Here is a 19,802-nt window from a genome sequence, read left to right on the forward strand (position 1 = left end):
TTTAAGTTTTATATTTTTGAATTTGTATTTTTTATTTATTCTTCATTTTTTTGTAATTTTATTTAACTATAAACCTTTCTATATATGAAATAAATTTGGTGAACACTTCGGGGAAGGGATATACGTGCTACTTTATCACAATTTATTTGGATAGGTTTGTATCATTCTTTGTCGTCACATAATGTCACATATCTGTAATTTTAGTGATCGACCTACAAGAAAAGTAGGATACATGATATAGCTATTATGAAAAGATAGGATAAAAGATGAAATATGATTATTAAAGAGGAAATAAATAATTACCCCATCAAACTAAGACCTGTTTTTTAAAAAGACACTTCAACTTTGTGAGGGTCCTAGTACCCCATTATTCTTATTTATAATAAATTTATTGTCCCATTACGTGCCTACGTGACATGTAGAGTGTAGTTCACTCTTTGGTAGAGAGTGAGCTGAATTAAAAAGTAAACAAATATTTATTTATACATTTATTTAATTAGTAATATTCTTTTTTCTTTTCTTTTATTTATTTTATTGTACTTCTTCAATTCTTTACTTTTAGTATCTTCTTCCCCAATTTTTTCAAAGAACAAACTACCCTTTCTCTAAAGACCCATTTACTTCACTAATTTTTTTCTTTATCTTCTTGCTTCTATTTGTTCCTTTTTCTTCTTTTGATCTTATTTTTTTTCAATATAGTAATAATTGTAAACCTCCTTGATAACATTGTTTCTTTTTTTTAAAAAAATAAAATAAATTGTTATGTAGTTCTTTAGAATGTAAATAAAGAAACTTTTTCGATTTGTATTATAGAATTTCATTGCCTTCATCATAATGGTGTTTCGCTTCATAATTGTTGTAATTTTGAAAAGGACATTGTAGATTAAAGGTGATTACTAATTTTCAATTTATAATTTTTAGTAATTTTATTTTTGATTTAACAATAATTTGATAATATTAATGATGAAGATGATAAACTAATAGTGACGTGATGAAGACTATCTGAAGAATTGACGAAAATGACAGTACATAGAGAATTTGGTTACGAAGAAGAAGAAGAAAGAGAATGAAGAAAGAGAATGAAGAAAGAGAAGAGAGGAGGGTAATGAAGAAGAAGAAGAAAGAGAATAAAGAAAGAGAAAAAGAAAGAAAGAAGAAAGACAAAGGACAAGAAACTAATAAAATAAGAAAAATAAAAATTAATATGTGACAAATTATAACTGGTGCGTGATTACACTTCTTTTCTTGTAAATGAGGTTAGTTAAAAAATGGGGTATTTACAACACTTTAAAATTGTTTAAGGGGTATTAGGACCCCCACAAAGTTAAAATGTCTTTTTAAAAAATAGGTCTTACTTTAATGGAATAATTATGCATTTCCTCATTATTAAATAATATATAAAGATGAAATGAGAAGAAAATATTAAGGTAGCCACACGATCACACTAAATCGATCGTTATATAAAATTGGTCTTTTAAAGAATACGATATAGTAGAAATGTTGCATTCAAACTAACAATACAATACAACACAACATAACATGTAACAACCATTCAAACAAGAAATGCTTATTTCTTTTAATAATTAATGTCATTTCCTTCAACTTAACCACCTTGTTTGGATGATTGTTACGTGTTGTATTGTATTGTATTGTTAGTTTGAATACAATGTTAATTTTGGTTGTTACTTAATTTTATAGTATCTTATCATTTAAATTCATTGATTGGTAACAAAGAAAAAGTTCATTTTATGTAACGATCAATTTGATGTGACAACATTGTTAACTTAATAATTTCTTTTTATTGTTTTAGTTATTATTTAATAATCATATTTCATGATTTAACCTATTTTTTTTATGATAGATCTATTTCATACTTTTTTTTATAGGTTTATTATTCAAAATTATGAATGTGCATCGTTAGATATGAACAATTCAATCTATTCAAATAATATATTTATTAAAATAATACAATATATTATAAAATAATATAAAATAAATGAACATTGAGTGCAAGAGGGAATAGATGCTCCTACATTTCTATGCATAATAGCCCTAAATATTCCTTCCTCAGTCCCCAAACGCTAAAGCCTTCTCTCTTCCTCCTCTGCGCCTCTTCACTCTTTAGGTATCAATCGATCTTTAATTCTTCAATAACAATATATTGCACTTCCTTTTCCCATGTATTCGAGGTCTTACTTCGATTTTGTTGCTATTTGTGTAATTGTTTGACTTACAAATGTTTGATTTCTCTTTGTTCGTCAACAAATTCATATTTATATGTTTCAGAAGTAAAGAAGGTCAATTTTTTCTTTCTCAGTTCTGCCATGTTAAGTCTGTTCAATTTGTTTCCCCTGGCTGAAAGATGATTCTAGTATTGGTATCAATTTTGGTCCATAAATGTATAAAGCTCTCCAAGTATCCAACTTGAATGGGTTGGATGCTTCTAGTAGTGTTAATAGAAGACTAATATGGGTTTCCCCTATCAACCCGCCCAAATGGTTGGTTTCAACTTGGGCTACATTACCTGCTTAAGAAAAATTGATTTTTTAACCTGGGATATAATTTTACTTTATTGCGAATTTTTTGCAACTCAATAATAAGCTATCTTGCATGGACTCTTCGAAATCCTTGCCGAACCCATATTGACACAACTCAACATGGTGTGGAATCCACCCATAACTTGGTCAACTTACCTCGAGTGCTTTGATAACATATAGGACTGCAAAGTATAGATTGATTGGGTATTTGGTTTGATTTTTGTGTTTATATCACATATAAATTATATAAAGGACGAGAATGTTTTGCTTATACCACATATCTTATGAATAAAATATTAGGTGCTTATAAAGAACTAAATTTTATTAGTTTTAGTTCAATAGCTCTAATTAATCGAGATATATACTATATATATTTCGTACTATACATTTATTAGTTGTACAGTTGTACTCCCATATTTGCACTTGGATACGTATATGGGATGAAGAATCTAATCTGCACCCTTATTAGGTACTCTCACCAGGGGCCAAGCAACTTAGATTATGAGCGTGTGACCCACTGCTCATCCATTCCGACAAATCTTTGTGATCCAAACAAACTTGTGATAGGTTAAATCATTGATTGGTAGAACCCATTTTAAGCCATACATTTAAGAAACACGAATTCCTCTCCTCATGATTCAAATATTGTGTTAGTATTGAAAATTTGATTAATGATAGTTGGGTGTAGGCAGTACGGGGTAAAATTTTTTTTTTTTTAATGTAAAAACAATGCAAATCTTTTGTTTTTCAGATGCTTTTGTTAAGGATTTTAAAGGGGGCGATAAATGTTAATACCAGGCTGGTTTTTTTTGTTTCTTTTCTTTATGGAGATTAGGGCCGAAATATTGGTTGTCTGCAAGCTTTTGCATTCTTTTTATTTCAGAATGTGATTATCTTGAATTTCTATTTGGGAATGATCGTTTGGGCTTGTTGCTTTGCAGTCCAATAAACATTAGGTTCTACAATATCATTTTATAAGATGGGAGTGAATTCTTGTTTGAACTTTGCTGCACCTACTTTCAGCCCCTTTTCTATTTGCTTATAGTCATCAACTTTTTGATTATATTATTCCGCATTCAATTTAGATTTCTAGCAGCTACATTTTGCAAAACTTAGAAAGTTGTCCGAAACAAAGTGTCATAGCATTGATGAAAATTACATAAATGAATAGGATAACATGATATGTATGTTCACGGCACATATTTGATAAGTGGAGGCATAATATTCTTTCCATATTCTTTTTAGTCATGATACATAAATATGACCCTTAACTTGGTGTCAATTGACAACTATGACCTTTAACTTTGTGTGTGAACAAATAGACACTTAAACTTGTATAAAATTGAGCAAATGAACACATTCATCCTACATGACACCTTACATGACAATTTTGTATCCTACATGACATCCTACGTGTATTATGCTATGTAGGACACTTGTGTCTACTTGTTCAATTTTATAATAGTTTAAGTGTCTACTTGTGCACATTCAAAGTTGGAAGGCACAGTTGTTCGTTGACTCTAAGTTAAGAGTCATGTTTATGTATTATGCCTTCTTTTTAACTAGACAAAGCATGATACTTTTGTCTTGTAGTCTCTACATCTTTGTAACAAAATTTGTCCAATAGATCAGTTATTAGGAACACACACCATTGATGATTACTTGAAGCGCTTCTTTAATTTTTCTTTTTGAGACTGAATGTCATGTAATGAAAAGACAATGGGTCTCATAGTAAAAACTGTATAAACAGGACCAACATTATGTTAATTTAGCCTTGATGTGTTCCAGCTCTTGTTCATTCTTGATTTTCCTCACCCCACCTCCCCACTTCCATCTCTCCCATATGTTTTCCCTTTCAGTAGGAAAAAGCTGATTGAAAAATGGGGGAGGATGACGAGTACCGCTGTTTCATTGGTAACTTATCATGGTCAACATCGGAGCGAGGGCTAAAGGATGCATTTAGGAAGTTTGGCAATCTTCTTGATGCCAAGGTAACAGTTAATGATTCTTTACAGGTTGTCTTGTTATTCTTCTATTTGTTTGGGCTTCTTTCTCCCACCCCCAGCTCCAATGCCCACCCAACTTGTACTTCTGTTGTGCAAACTGTTAGGTTGGTCCATTCTTGCCTTTTCAATTCCTCCCCTATAAGATAAAGTGGTATATTTAATATTTTGCTGGTACAATTTCCTTTCCCCATGCCTGTTTTTGCTGAAATCCATTGAAACATTTCTTAACCTCTTTTGAGTTGGTTTCATTCTAATCATGAAAACAGTTTTTCCAAGAGCTCTTGCACATTGATTGTTGTAGCATGTTATGTACTAGTATTATATTTCTTATTTACACATAGTGCTGTACTCCCTTCTCATGCGCAAGGGAAAATCAAAGGAGAATGAGGTTTCCCACCTGAAATGGCTGGATGATCTTTTTTAAAGAGCGCTAAAATGCAAAATGAGCTGGATGATCTTTTTTAAAGAGCGCTAAAATGCAAAATGAGCAGGAAAATATATGCTCAACTGCCGGATCATATGAGTAGCTACTTATTGAAACAAGAAGTAAATGTGAGTAGTTACAAGAGCTTGCTAGTCTATTTATAAGTGAGATACCCCATAGTCTTTTTGATAAGACGTGTAGCTTTGTATTCATTGAATAGAAAACCTGTTCATCCCGCATATATAGTCTGGGAATTCTGGAAAAAGCATCAGTTTCCTTAGATTAATAGAAATACTACAAACTTATAGGATCAGTGGTCTTAGCATGAACTAATAACTAACACTCTTAAGCCTGTAGGATAGTTCATCCTAGTCATTACTGGAACTCAGGAGCCTTGTAGGAAAGAACTACGTGCCTGTTTGGATAAGCTTCTAAAAAGTAAATTATACTGTTAACAACTAAAAGTCATAAGTAGGGGATACCCTACTTTTGGCTTAGTTTATACTTTTTTGACCTAAAGGTGAGTGCTTAAAAGCACTTTTTAGCTTTTTCAAACACCTCCGAAACTGAAAAAGTGGTTAAAAATCAAAAGTACCTAAAAATAAGTAAATCCAAACACCCCCTAATTCATTTTATTTTGGAAGATGCAATTTCAGCCACTGCATAAAACTATCAGTGACACAAAAAATCTCAGTGCAGGAATAAATAGTAATATGCTAGAGACATGTTCTGAGCACTTCACTGACAAATTTTGCAGAATACAGTTTGGTTTCTGATTAAGCCTGTGGCAACCTTTTCGTCTCTTTTCCTTTTCCTTATTTGTTTCCCCATTTTCTCGTACTTTATCTGGATACAGATTTTAAACATGCCCACATCTCTATTGTCTAAACTCTTTTCTGTTTGGTTCAGGTTGTAGTTGACAAGTTCTCCGGCCGATCTAAAGGATTTGGTTTTGTTACATTTGATGAAAAGAAAGCAATGGAAGAGGCCATTGACGCAATGAATGGGATGGATTTGGATGGCCGTGCTATCACTGTGGACAAAGCCCAGCCTCAACAAAGTTCAGGTAGAGATTATGATAGTAATCGGCCCCATGATCGTGACAGAGATCGAGGTCGTGATCGCAGTCGCAATGATCGTGAATATGGAGGTGGGCGGGGATCTGGTGGTGGAGAGTGCTTTAAGTGTGGCAAGCCAGGACACTTTGCTAGAGAATGCCCTAGTGAAGAAGGTCGTGGTGGTCGGTATGGCGGCAGAGATGATAGGTATGGTAGTGGCGGAGGTGGTGGTTCTAGAGGTAGTGGTTATGGACCTGAAAGAAATGGCGATCGCTTTGGAAATCGCAGCAGCAGGGATGGCGGTGGACATGGGGGAGGTGAACGATATAACCGTGATCGTTCAGGGCCATATGATCGTCGGGGTTCTGGCTCTCGCGCTGGTTAATGCTTTAAGGTGCGTAGGTATTTTGGACTTTCTGATTTTACTGTATGATGTTCATTGAGCCATTTAATTGTGGTACCTGAAGTTTAACCTGTCGGTTGCAGCTGAAGAGCTAGGCGCCAACCAAGCTGGATACAGAGGGTTATGTCTCATGGCATCTTGTTTCCTTGGCCTGTGAGAAGAAGTGGATCGATCTTTTGAACTTATGAAACCTGGCACTTTAATCTACTGTTCTATGTCCATAAATGTTCTATAGTATGGATTGATTGGGATCTTATGCGTGCTTAATTCACACTTATGAATGTGGTCTCACACTTTTGAATGCTACTATGGCTGCTGGTTATTTGCTTTGTTGGCTTGGAAAGTAGAATACTGTTGTTTGCTGCCGGAACCATAATGATCTCTTGTGTTCACAATTGTACCTCTGAAATTTTGTGGTGATAGATGGGTCTGATGAATTGCCAGAAATGTGTATTGCCGATAAATTTCTGTGGTACATAAGCGTGTTCCTGTCAAATTGGGAAGCGAGGGTGAATTAGAAGTGGTTTTTTGTTGCGTTCTCTTAGGATCTGTTAACAGTTAATGGGAGTAAAAACGGGTAATGTATTACATTATTCCTCCATTTAGTCAGTTCCTAATTTGCAGCTTTACAGTATTAATGATGTTAACGTTTTGACAGGCTGCCTTTGTTCAAATGGCCTTTTTTGAGTACATGGTTGGGTCTCTTTGCTTGTTTGGGTGCATTTAAACGTAATTAATTTGAGAAAGTATTTTGGACAGCGACAATTCTTCTGCAAGTTATTACACCACTAATTGCTCTTGTGTTCGGGAAAGATTGCTGGAGGATGACTTTTAAGTTTCTTTTTAGATGGCAAGTTGTTAGATACTCTTGAGTTCAGCAACAGAGGTCCATTAATTTTGTTCTGGTTCTGATGTTGCTCCTACACGGAGAAGGTTCTTGTTCGTTGTCGCTGTTTCCACATCTGAAACCCGGATGAGTGTCCTTTTGTTTCAAGTGAGGCTTCCTTTCCTGGTCAGCTTGTGGTTCTTGGTGTATTGCTTCAATAGATGGTTCTGTTTTTCAATTTCACTGGAGGTATGACTGATTTTGTTACCGGGTCCTAAAGTGTGGTTGCTTATTTGAATATTTAGTACTTCATCCGTTTTTTTTTTCGAGGTGGGAGAGGGAGTTGCCTCTTTGCTCAGTTACTCCTTTTAGAAACATTGTAGAATTCTATTCTTTTGTTTTGCTTTCATACCTGGGAACCCATTACCCATCATCTGCCTACAGATTTAGGAGTAGGGCTGAACCTTTAAGGTTCTTAAAACACTAATATGCTGTATTTTCTCTCTCAAACACCCATTACCTGGTTGAATATCTCTATGTTCAGTACCCTATATACTCCGAACGGAGGATTGAATATTGGTTGTATCTGTCTATCTGCCTCTAAATTATGTACTTGCACCCTTGAGTACTTTAATTAGCCATATCTAATGTTAGACATTATGGACTTTCCATGTGGTACATTTTGGTCCATGTGATGTTAAATATCTTTGTTTTATCGCAAAGGCAAATGATATGTTTTTCAAATACTATGAAGAGTTGGTGGTTGGTTCAGTCCTTTGTGATGTTAAACCGTGTCAAATGTCGACAATATCACTTGGACATAAGCATGATTTGATGAAGTGGCTACGGTAGACTATTTCGTAGATTTCCAAGATATGATTCGTAGATTTCCAAGATATGACAGTATTCTCATATGTGAATATGTAACTTGTTTGGGATCTAGCTTTGTGTGGGTCAGATAAATATCCTGCATTAACATAACCAATAAGGTCTGGACTACAATCGTTAGAATAAAATAAGCCCATATCGATAATCCCTTTTAGATACCACAATATGTGTTTGATCCCATTCCAATGTATCTAGTAGGAGCAGAGCTACATCTTGATAGCAAATTAACCGAAAAGGTTATATCAAGCCTTGTAGTGTTAGCAAGATACATTAATGCAACAATTGCATTGAGATATAGTACTTCGTGACCAAAAATTTTCTCATTCTTTTCTTGGGTCGAAATGAATCTTTATTCACATCAAGTGATCGAACAACCATTGGAGTACTTAATGGATGTGCTTCATCCATATAAAATCTTTTCAACACCTTTTCTGCGTATGTAGATTGGTGGTCAAAGATACCATTCGTCAAATGCTCTATTTGTAAACCAAGATATAATTTTGTCTTTCCAAGATCTTTCATCTCAAATTCATTCTTCAAATAATTGATTGCCCTCAATATGGTTTATGTCATCAATATAAATAGCAAGTACAACATACTCTGATATTGTTTTCTTTATAAACACACAAGGGTGGATCGCATCATTTATATAACACACAAGGGCAAATCACATCATTTATATTAACATTCCTTAGATAAATACTCACTAAGACGGTTATACCACATGCGTTCATTTTGCTTCAAATAATACAATGATCTTTGCAATTTAATTGAGTACATTTCCCAGACTTTGAACTGTATCCATTGGGCATTTTGAATCCTTCAAGGATTTTCATGTATATCTCATTATCGAGTGATCCTTAAAGGTAGGCTGTAACTTCATCCATCAAATGCATTTTAAGTTTCTCATGGACTGTGAAACTAATGAGATAACGCAATGTTATTGCATCCATAACGGGCGAGTATGTTTCTTCATAATCGACGCTGGGACTTTGAGAAAATCCTTATGCAACAAGACGTTCTTTATACTTTTGTATTTCATTTTTCTCATTCCTTTTCCGCATAAAAATCCATTTATATCCAACAAGTTTAACACCATTAGGTGTTTGTACTATAGGTCCATAAACTTCGCACTTGACAAATGATTTCAATTCTGATTGAATTGCTTCTTGCCATTTTGGCCAATCATTTATTTGTTGACATTCTTCAACAAATTGAGGTTTAAGATCATCACAATTTTGCATATTTTTTATGCAACATTATATGCAAAAACATAATCTACCGCTACTTTTGAGCAATGCAGATTTGTTTCATCATTGCTTGATTTTATGGATAGTTCATTATTTTTTTGAGTATCAAGCTCATTGATCCCTCCAAGGATACAAGAATTACTCACATCTTGACTTTCTAAGTGAGGGTTTTTCATAGTGTCATTCCTACTTTTAATTTTTTTCTAGGATTTTGATCCTTTGATCCTAATGGCCTGCCACGCTTCAGACGTGCTTTTGACTCTTTAGCTATGGCACTAGTAGTTGGTCCTACTGGGACATCGATTTGAACTGGGAATGTAATTTGATAATCCTTTTCAAATCTGTAAATGCATCTAGCATTTGATTTGCGATTTTTTGCAAATGAATGATCTTTTGTACTTCCTGCTCACAAATGGAAGTACGAGGATCAAGATGAGATAATGATGGATTTTTCGACAAAATTTCTCCTTACATTTCACTAGTTTCTCCCCCCAATTTTGAGAAAAGTGTCTTATCAAATCGACAATCTGCAAATCGAGCTATGAACATATCTCCAGTTGGTGGTTCAAGGTAGCAAATAATAGAGGGTGATTCAAACCCAATATATATTCCTAACCTTCTTTGGGGTCCCATCTTAGTGCATTGTGATGGTGCTACCCGCATATAAACAAGACATCCAAAAATTCTTAGACTAGATATATTGAGTTGTTGACCCAAAACCAATTGCAATGGAGAAAACTTATGATAATTTATTGGCTTGGTACGAATAAGTGCTGCAACATGCAAAATTACATGATCCCACACAGAAGTGGGCAACTTAGTTTTCATAAGTAATAGTCTTGCTATCAACTGCAGTTGTTTAATTAATGACTCAATCAGACCATTTGACTGTGAACATGAGCTACAAGATGTTTTAACTCTTATCCCATTCGACATACAATAATCATTAAATGTTTGGGATGAAATCTCTGTAGTGTTATCAAGGCGAATATACTTAATCTGATTATCATTGAGACTGTGTCCGTAATTGTATTATTTGTGTCAACAATTTATAAATGCCAAATTATGAGATGACCATAGGCATACATGAGACCATTTAGAAGAAACATCTACCAGGACCATAAATATCTAAATGACCCACTTGGTGGGTGAATTGTGTTTTATTTAAAGAAAGGAAAATATATTTTATAAGTTTTTTACTTTGTCAGAGTAGCCACTTAATTATTTAGGAAAATCAAGAAAACTTGATTTTCAAAAGACTTAAAACAGGAAATTAGAGATGTCAATATGGGCTAGCCCACCCCATCCGGGCTAATTCATACAGGCTCTGACATTTTACGGGTCAGGCCGGGCTAGCCCATTTTTTGTGTGGGCCAGAAAATGGTCGGCCCAGCCCACAAGTACGTTTGCTACAGGCTTGCCGGGCCAACCCACTTTTTAAAAAATTATATTTTTTTTATAATTATCAAATTAAATTATAAATTATTATTTATAAATATTATCATAAATATCGGCAAAACAATATTATATTATGTTAGGCCTCATTTGTTTGCACTTAATGGGGTTTGAATCTTAATAATTCAGATTTGCCTCATTAAGTGTGCTTGTTTTTAAGAACTAAATCTTAATTATTCAGATTCAGTTCATTAAGTTCGTTTGTTTTATTTTCTTAAAAGCCTCTTACTGGGTCTGGATATATCTGAATGAATCAGATCTGTAACATACCCTTAACACTATTCATACTAAAAATAAGACTCCTATCTTAATTCAACTAAATCACAACAACTCAAAAAAGTTGTTTTCTTATTTAATTAATATTTAATTACATGCTTGCCATAATAATTTCCTTTATTCATATTAACTTAATATACTTCTTTTACTATCATAAATTAATCAATATATTTGAATTGATAAGCACTCCCATTATATAATATTTAGCACGGTTTTAAAATATAAGAAAGTATTAGTTATTTAATCGATAATAATAATAGATTTCTAAAATAAAATAAAATAAAATATTTTCCTAAACTATATATTTACTACTCTGTATAAACTATTTTAAATTGCATTATATTAGATTCTCAAAGTATTTGAGTGCAAAAAATAATCATATTAATGACGTAACTTGATGTTGAGTTCTTAAAAGATAAATCATATTACCTTGTTACAGTAATAAAAGTTCAAAATATTATTTTATATGAAAAAAAATATTTTACTAACAAGGTTTTGATAATATTTTATTGATATAAAGTTTAATTTCATATGTGCATTCATATATTGAAAACAAACTGTCCCAAAAATTTAGTGTTCAGATTCAGAGACAATATTTTAATATTCATATGTTTATTCAGATTTACACATCTAGATCTTAATGCACATCTTAATATTTAAATGCGTATTCAAATTCAGACGTCTTAATCTTAATGAAAACAAAAGAGACCTTAATGTCACTACTTGTTAATCAAATTCACAAATAAAATTATATTTATAATATTTAGGAAAAATGCACAAGTACCCCTTAGAATATGACCGAAATTCCAAAGACACACCTTACTAAGGTCGTATTACCCCCCTAAACTTGTTTTTTTTTGTAATTTTGTGTACCTCTTTGGCTTACGTGGCACCGAAATATCTCCGACGCGCCTCAATTGCGTGGAGTCACATAGAGTGTCACATAAGACAAAAGGTGTATAAAATTACAAAAAAGATTAAGTTCAGGGGGTAATAGGACCTTAGTTTAATTAAGGCGTGTCTCTGAGATTTGGTCATAGTCTAGGGGTACTTGTGCATTTTCTTTGATATTTATTATAAATATCTAAATAGAAATCTTAACCTAATTGTTTTGATTTTGAACTCTTATTTTTAAATTTTAATATTATATTATATTTTTTAATTAATTTTTATCGGCCCACGGGCCGGCCCTATAGATATTTCTCAAGCCCCCCAAATGAGCAGGCTTATTCAGGCCGGGCTAGAAAGCCCTTTTCTTAAATGGGCTCCAAAAATCTTAGCCCAGCCCTATTAAATTCCGGGTTAGGCCAGGCCGGCCCAACTGGCCTAGACCATATTGACGGCTCTAAAGGAAATCGATGGAAAACTTAAAGGGGGTTTATGGATTCTTATTTATATTTTAGGAAGGTGTTTAAGGCACCTAATATATCTGTTAATACGAATTTCCAACAACTAACTTGTTTGGCTAAAATATCTAACTTAATTTTGAGATAGAAAATTATTTAGAGTTTGTTGAAAGTGAAGTATCAATTTTACTATCTAATTGAAATTTGCAAAAATTATTTTTTTAAAGTTTATTTTTACTTGATTGATTCAGATAAATGATTAAAACGAGGTGGCGTCTTGCGGGGATCTGAAATTTCCTAACTTAAAACCAGTAGCAGATATCGACAAGCAAAATAGACGAAAAAGTAAAAGGAGAGAAGAGAGAGAGAGAGAGAGAGAGAGAGAGAGTTGGGTCCAAATCCAGTATCTGTCTGGACCGGTATTTGGACCCATTTCTTTTTGGGGCCTTTGATCCATTTCGATGGTACCTGTCCTAAACTAACAAAATAATAATAGTACAATACAAGGGGCTTAGGCCCTAAATAACAAAAGACAATATTTAAAATAAATTTGGACTCTTGTCCAAAAATCTTCAACTCCTTGATTTGTTTTGAATTTTTTCAACTTGGGGACCTTTACGTCAGTTTTAATAGGCTTGACTCGATGAAACAATTTTGAGCCTTTATGGCTCTCCCGAAATGCAAGAGAAGGAGTTCGTGGCGAACCCATATATATTTTTAGATACAAGAGAAAACAAAATCAAATTAGAAGATAAAAATATTCTAATACAGTTCCATTCTAGATAGTATGACAACAAATGATAAACGATGATTCAGCACAACATACTACTTATCGATAAAATGCTATGAACTGAACTATCATTCAAAATAGTGTTGACAATTACTCCTTATGACTGCAAGGATAACTCCTTAAAAGAGCAAAATGAAATTATGCGTGCCAAACCATTTAATGGAAAAAGCTAAAATGGAAACCAGAAACTATAAGTGTCAATGACATGCAAACTATGAGCAAACTCAAGTTTTAGCTTCAACCAGTTCTCCCCTTTCAGGTATAATATCAGATTGACTTATAACTAAATGGACAATTGAGAAAACGGGCAACATATTAGGCTTCAGAAAATTATTCTCAAAAGTGAAGAAAAGACGTATAACAATGAAAGATTAATCCTCAAAGAGATCACATTCCATGATGACCTTGCAGGCTACACTCCAACACAAGCAAGATTGGGAAAGCAAAGCAAAGAGAGATAAAAAAAATTGCGCACTCAAATTCACAGGCAGTGAACAACTTTAGACAAGAGACATTAAAAAAAAGAGGCGGAGACTTGCACCAAAAATCATTCTAATAAGTGAAATTGCAAATCCGAAATAACATAGAGGAAGGACGAAGGAATTGGTTAGGCATCATGGTTCGAGGGAGACTTGAACACATACATAAAAGTCATTTATTATTTTTAGCATGTTTCACAGAAAGAAAGATGAATAAAGCAATGGAAGAAAAAAAAGTTAGGAAGAGTAGCAACCAAAAGACAGGGACAGAGCAAACCAACATGGTAACATGATCGGAAAAGAGAAATAAACATTGCAACGAAAAGAACAAGCTAAAAAATCGCCAAGCTAAGGATGGAACAACATACAATCTTCATATTAAATCACTTTAAAATCTAGTCCTATTTCGAAACGAAAATAACATGAATAGACCAAGAGGAAGGTCATAACAACAACAATAAAAGCTGTTACATTTGTCTTAACCAGCAGCAATCGGACGAGCCGCCAAATCGTAAAAAATAAACAAATAGGAAAACACAAAAGAGAACTAGAGTCAAAGGTTCATAAAATTTTCAGCCTTTAGTTGCTGGGAAAGGCTCGTTTAAACTTTAAGCGACTAAGATGCGCCGATTCAAACTAAACAACCTTCCAACAAACAACAACCAAGAACTAATAAAAGACATCTTTAAAAGGAAGAAGATAGACCAACAACCTATTTCATTCCACACCAAATAGAGCATCATGTAATAAAGTCGTAATTGCAAATGAGCTTACCTGTTTAGGTGCAACGAACTGAGACTACGGTGAGCTAGAGTGATGATCTTAACCACGCGAGATCCGAATACGAACAGTAGCCAAGAAATCCAAACAAGAATATCAAACCCAAAACACTAAAAAAAATACCTCCTCTGTTTTCCCTTAAAGGGTATTCAGTGTGTATTCAAATATTTTGCTCAAAATCTCTCTTTTGTCTTAGTTAAAAATTCCAACCCAAATCTCTCCCCTTTCTTTTCAATTTTTTCCTCCCCCCTCCTTTCAATAAATAATATGATATATTATATAGAGAGAGGCTAGGGTTTCGAGATTTTTTTTTGGGGAAAGGGTAGAATCGAAAATCAGATTTAATCCCCCAAAATTCAAAAATCCCAAGGATTAGGTAAAAGCTGAATTTTTGTACCAAGACCCGGTTTCCATCCAAATCCCAAAAGGTGAAAGAGACGTGAGCGACCTTGATCAATCTACTCGTCCTTGCGCTTGACGTGGCGCCCATCAACGCGAGTCAAAGGCGACAAACGCAGTTGGAAGTTGCAGTCGCTTTACCTGCTCTGTTGTACGAGCAAGATGAAGTAGTAAAACAACCTGCTTTGTGTATCAACAATGCCTGGAATCTCTTCCTCATGTAGCCATTGATCTTGTAATCTAGCAAAACGCCGTGAAGAGCTGTCATCGCTCCGTCTCTGTTGCTGCTTGTTTCTCTATTTTGATGATTTTGGGTATCATTGTGAACAAAAATTTGGGCTGGGTCAGGTCAAAAAATGAAGAAGGGTGTGGGCTGGGGCGGCTGAAATGGAATGAGGAAAGGGAATTGGGTTGAGCTCAAGTATTGGAATTAAGGGAATTGGTTCTTTTAGAATTGGGTCAAAGAAGGAAGGGACTGTTGGGAAAATTGCAGATACCGGTTCAATTTTTTTTTGAAATCTTGGCTTATTAAAAGGTCAATTTGGCCAAGTTGAGTTGACTAGCGAATTAAAATTTAAGCAAGAAGAATTAATATAATTAATTTAGGAGCTTCTTAATTTTAACGACACTAAGAAAAACCAAAATTATGAACATAATTTAAACCTAACTAATTTAAAAGTATTTGCTAAAATTAAAGTCTTTCTAAATGATATGCGGATTTTCACAAAATATAATAATCATATAAAAATTATATTAGAAATATTTATCGCTTGAAAATTTTATAAAATTACTTTTGAAATAGACATGGGACATATTCGAATTTCATAAACTTAGCCATCCTAATTTATCTGAAAATTAAGAAGCTTAGAAATTAATTATTACCTGAGAGGGTCCTAATTAGGTGTCAAAAACTATCACTCATTTTACTCGGATTGATGCAAGAAATTCGAGGAAAATGAAATTGACTAATCCAATTTTGACCGACCACGTCCTTCCTTTGGACAAGGAGTTTGGTACGGACTTTGGAAATTATGGCCGAACCCCGAAAATGGGTTTCCTACATATCTCAGGCTATATGAAAATTCAGGCCACTCGTAGTTCGATACGCTTAATTTGACGCACGATCTTGAAGAAGTTCAAAGCCATATCAGTATCGAATTATGAAGGGACCAAAATGCTCGGGAATAAGATTTGAGAGCGAATGTTGAAATACAACTGATTTTTCAACGTTGAGCCCGCCTACATGGCCTTAAACCTTAGGAATCAGGCTGTTTGTAGTTCGACTCAATCGGTTGAAAATGAAATCTATTATGTTAGATAAACTTTGGTTCTGGACAAGTGACAAATAAATCGAGTGTGAAAAAGAGGCTTGAAACCTCTTAGCCATGAAGGTGGAGCTCTTCACATCCGTAGATAAGAACTTAAACCAAAATAATTTTCAAGACTCTTGGCGCATTGTCATTTGGATTGGAGCGCGACTTCTGGTAGAGACCAGAATTTCCGGACGCAAAACTGAAAACAAGAAAACTAAAGAATAACCCACATTCCTTCTAATAGGGGTGTGGTTTTATTGTGGTGGAAGTTTATCCTCTGCTCGCGTCCTAAGAGTTTGAAACTCCTCTTTGGACTATGACCAGTTTGCTGCTAAGAAAAAGTTCACGTTGTGTTGCATCCTTGTTGATGTCGTCCGCACCTGTGGTTATTTTGGAGAATTCATCCTTTCAGATGCTTTCTACAAAGACTGAGATAAACTCATTAGTATAAAATGTAATTCAAATGGGAGATAGTGTCTTTTACCGTGTTGATACTTAATTGCTCTCCTTCAACATTTGACGTCAACTCCATTGGGTTTGACGTAAAGCAAATAAAGCTTATGTCTTATAGCTGTAATATAATCTTCAATGCACTTCTTTCATTTGATGTGAAAGTAAATAAAAGCTGATGCAGTGTTGATATTTCTCTCGATGCCGTCTTCGATGATTCTCTTTGTGTTTACTCTTTCCAAATAAAAGATGCAATTGATTTGACTTCTTGTGATGGGTAAATATTTCTCTTGGGATGCACCATTTTCTTTTCTTGCAATGTATGACCTCTTCTGCGCAATGCGTGAATTCCTTCCCTTGCAATGAATGACATTTTATCGCAAATGTATGAATTTTCTCTTGCAATGCATAGCTTCTTCTCCGCAATGCATGACTTTTCCGCTATGCATGAATTTTCTCTTGCAATGCATGACTTCCTTTCTCTTGCAATGCATTACTTCTTCTCCGCAATGCATTAATCTATTTCTCTTGCTATGCATGAATTTTCCATGATGCATGATTTCCTTCCCTTGCAATGCATGATTTTTTTTCCGTAATGCGTGAATATCTTCTCTTGATGCATGACATATTCTCGCAATGCATGAATATCTTCTCACGATGCATGACTTCTCGCGATGCATGAATATCTTCTCGTGATTCATGAAATTTCCCGCAATGCATGAATATATTCTCGCGATGCATGACATTTTTCATGATACATGACTATCTTCTCCGATGCATGACTTTCTGCGATGCATGAATATCTTCTCGCGATGCATAACATTTCCTGCAATGCATGAATATGTTCTCGCGATGCATGAATATTTTCTCAATTGACAATACGGTGAAATGACCCTCCAGGTAGCACATCATCTAAATTGACAATACAAATAAAATGACCCTCAGGGTAGTGATATTATCATGTGTGATAATATGATGCAGATAACGTCCTTAATGAAGAATCGTAAAATGCTTTTCTAGGGATTTACATTTGATTCATCCTTGAACGCAGTTGGATGTTCATTATAGACTTCATATTGTTGGGAATTGAATAAAATTGTTGTTCATGTTCCCAGGTCTTCGGTATAAGCACATAAATTATTTCCTGCACCCACAGAAAAATGATAATCTTGGGGAGCTTTTCACCCTTTTGACTTCTGCATATTCATCGAATCTATTAACCTGCATCCACGAAAAAATAGTAAGTTTTAAAAATGAACTAATCTGTGTCGATTTCTTCGATTGTCTGCTGCTTGTACTGTTATATTTGATATGATTTTTTCTAATCTCCCACCTCTTGTTAGATAAGACAAAATATTTTATGCCAAAATAAATGAAACATAAAGGGTAAATTTTTTAAGAAAATAGATTTTCGAAAGTAGTATTTGAAAAAAGTCACTGTCAAGTGTCATGTCACGTTGAGCTTGACGAACTTCTTTGAGTTTGATGCTCCGAGATCTATCTAATTATTTGCTGAAAAGTGATTGAAGTTGTTCTAGGCTGCCGCTAAACCCACTGTCAAAATTTTGAGGCTATCCTCAAAATTTCTGTCCCAGTTAACTGTCTCGGCTTATTTTTAAGTGCCAGTGAATAAACTACGGAACTTTTGAGATCCTCTCAAAAATTCTGTCCTAGTGGCAAACCTCAAAGTATCTTCATTCTTGACTTGTTGAGGAAAATATTCTTCTCGAGAATTTTTGCGTCTCTCTCAAAAAATCTATCTCAATTTCTACTGTATTGAGAAATAGAAATCTTACGGGAGATATGACCGAACCTTGTAGTGCCTACGTGTCCTGTTGAGGCAGTAATCAGGTCAGACGTAGTTCCCCCATCAAAAGTTAACAAAATAAGAAATTTACAAAGAAATCGACCGAGGCCGACATAGGCTGCCTACGTATCTTATTCTTGAAAATTCAGGTCAAACGTAGTTCAAATACAGAAGAAACATTATAAAGGGATAAAGGGGTGACCTAAGCCGACATAGCCCGCCTACGTATCTCATTCTTGAGAATTCAGGTCAGACGTAGTTCATTACAAAGGAGATAAAATTTTAAACAAAGCACATACAAGCAAATGGAACGATTACAAGTAAATGACAAAATTACAAACTGAAGCTTCACACATAATATCTCTTGACAACATCTGAGTTGATCGGTTTCATCCATGCGGTGCCATCCATCTACGACAGGACTAAAGCACCTCCAGATAACACTTTACGAACCATGTAAGGTCCTTGTCAATATGGTGTGAATTTTACTTTGTACTCATCCTAATGAGGAAAAATGCGCTTAAGGACTAACTGACCGATTTCAAAAATTCTAGCTCTGACTTTTTTGTGGAAAACACGAATCAGTTTCTATCGATATAGTTGACCATGACAAATTATTCTCTTCTCATCAATCAAGGTTAACTGATCAATTCGCTTGTTGACCCATTCAGTGTTACTTAACTCGACTTCTTGAATGATTCTCAAGAAAGGTATCTCAACTTCTGCAGGTATGACTGCTTCTGTTTCGTACACTAACAAATATGGGGTAGCTCCGATCTATGTTCTAACAGTCGTTCGGTATCCCAACAACGCATACAGCAACATCTCGTGTCAACCTCGGTGATTGTCAATCATTTTCCTCAAAATCTTCTTGATGTTCTTATTGGCGGCCTCTAAGGCTCCATTCATTTAAGGAAAATAAGTGGTTGAGTTTCGGTGAGTAATCTGAAACTGCTCACATATATCTCTCATCAAGTGACTGTTGAGATTTGCACCATTATCAATAACGATGGATTCTGGTACTCAAAACCTACAAATCAGATTGTTGGAACAAAATCAGCTACAATTTTCTTGGTTACCGACTTGTATGAAGCTGCTTTCACCCAATTGATGAAGTAGTCAATGGCAACCAAAATAAATCTGTGTCCATTAAAAGCGTCTGGCTCTATCGGACTGATTACATCCATACGCCAAGCTACGAATGGACAAAGTGAACTCATAGCATTGAGTTCGTGAGGCAAAACTCAGATCAAATCACCATGCACTTGACATTTATGCCATTACTGCACAAACTTGAAACAGTCATGCTCCATAG

At 34.5% G+C, this 19,802-nt stretch overlaps 1 protein-coding gene across 2 annotated transcripts; it reads left to right on the forward strand.

Annotated features, from left to right (window-relative positions):
• Positions 1–2,008: 2,008 nt before the first annotated feature.
• On the forward strand, positions 2,009–7,839 carry LOC107002637 (glycine-rich RNA-binding protein RZ1A). Of its 2 annotated transcripts, none has more exons than XM_015200730.2 (5): positions 2,009–2,125; positions 4,397–4,528; positions 5,877–6,419; positions 6,512–7,005; positions 7,087–7,839. In XM_015200730.2, the coding sequence occupies exons 2-3, from the start codon at positions 4,418–4,420 to the stop codon at positions 6,408–6,410; spliced, it is 645 nt and encodes a 214-aa protein (XP_015056216.1). In that variant the 5' UTR covers positions 2,009–2,125; positions 4,397–4,417; the 3' UTR covers positions 6,411–6,419; positions 6,512–7,005; positions 7,087–7,839. The 2 variants fall into 2 exon arrangements, with proteins under 2 accessions (XP_015056216.1, XP_015056218.1); XM_015200732.2 differs by having other exon boundaries at positions 4,400–4,528.
• Positions 7,840–19,802: the final 11,963 nt, after the last annotated feature.

This window comes from Solanum pennellii, chromosome 10 (genome assembly GCF_001406875.1).
Source record: "Solanum pennellii chromosome 10, SPENNV200".
NCBI classification, from domain to species: Eukaryota; Viridiplantae; Streptophyta; class Magnoliopsida; order Solanales; family Solanaceae; genus Solanum; species Solanum pennellii.

Coding starts and splice junctions, on each gene's coding strand:
- LOC107002637 (XM_015200730.2), top strand. CDS start 4,418: ATGGGGGAGGATGACGAGTACCGCTGTTTCATTGGTAACTTATCATGG. Junction 4,529..5,876: donor GCAATCTTCTTGATGCCAAG/GTAACAGTTAAT, acceptor TGTTTGGTTCAG/GTTGTAGTTGACAAGTTCTC.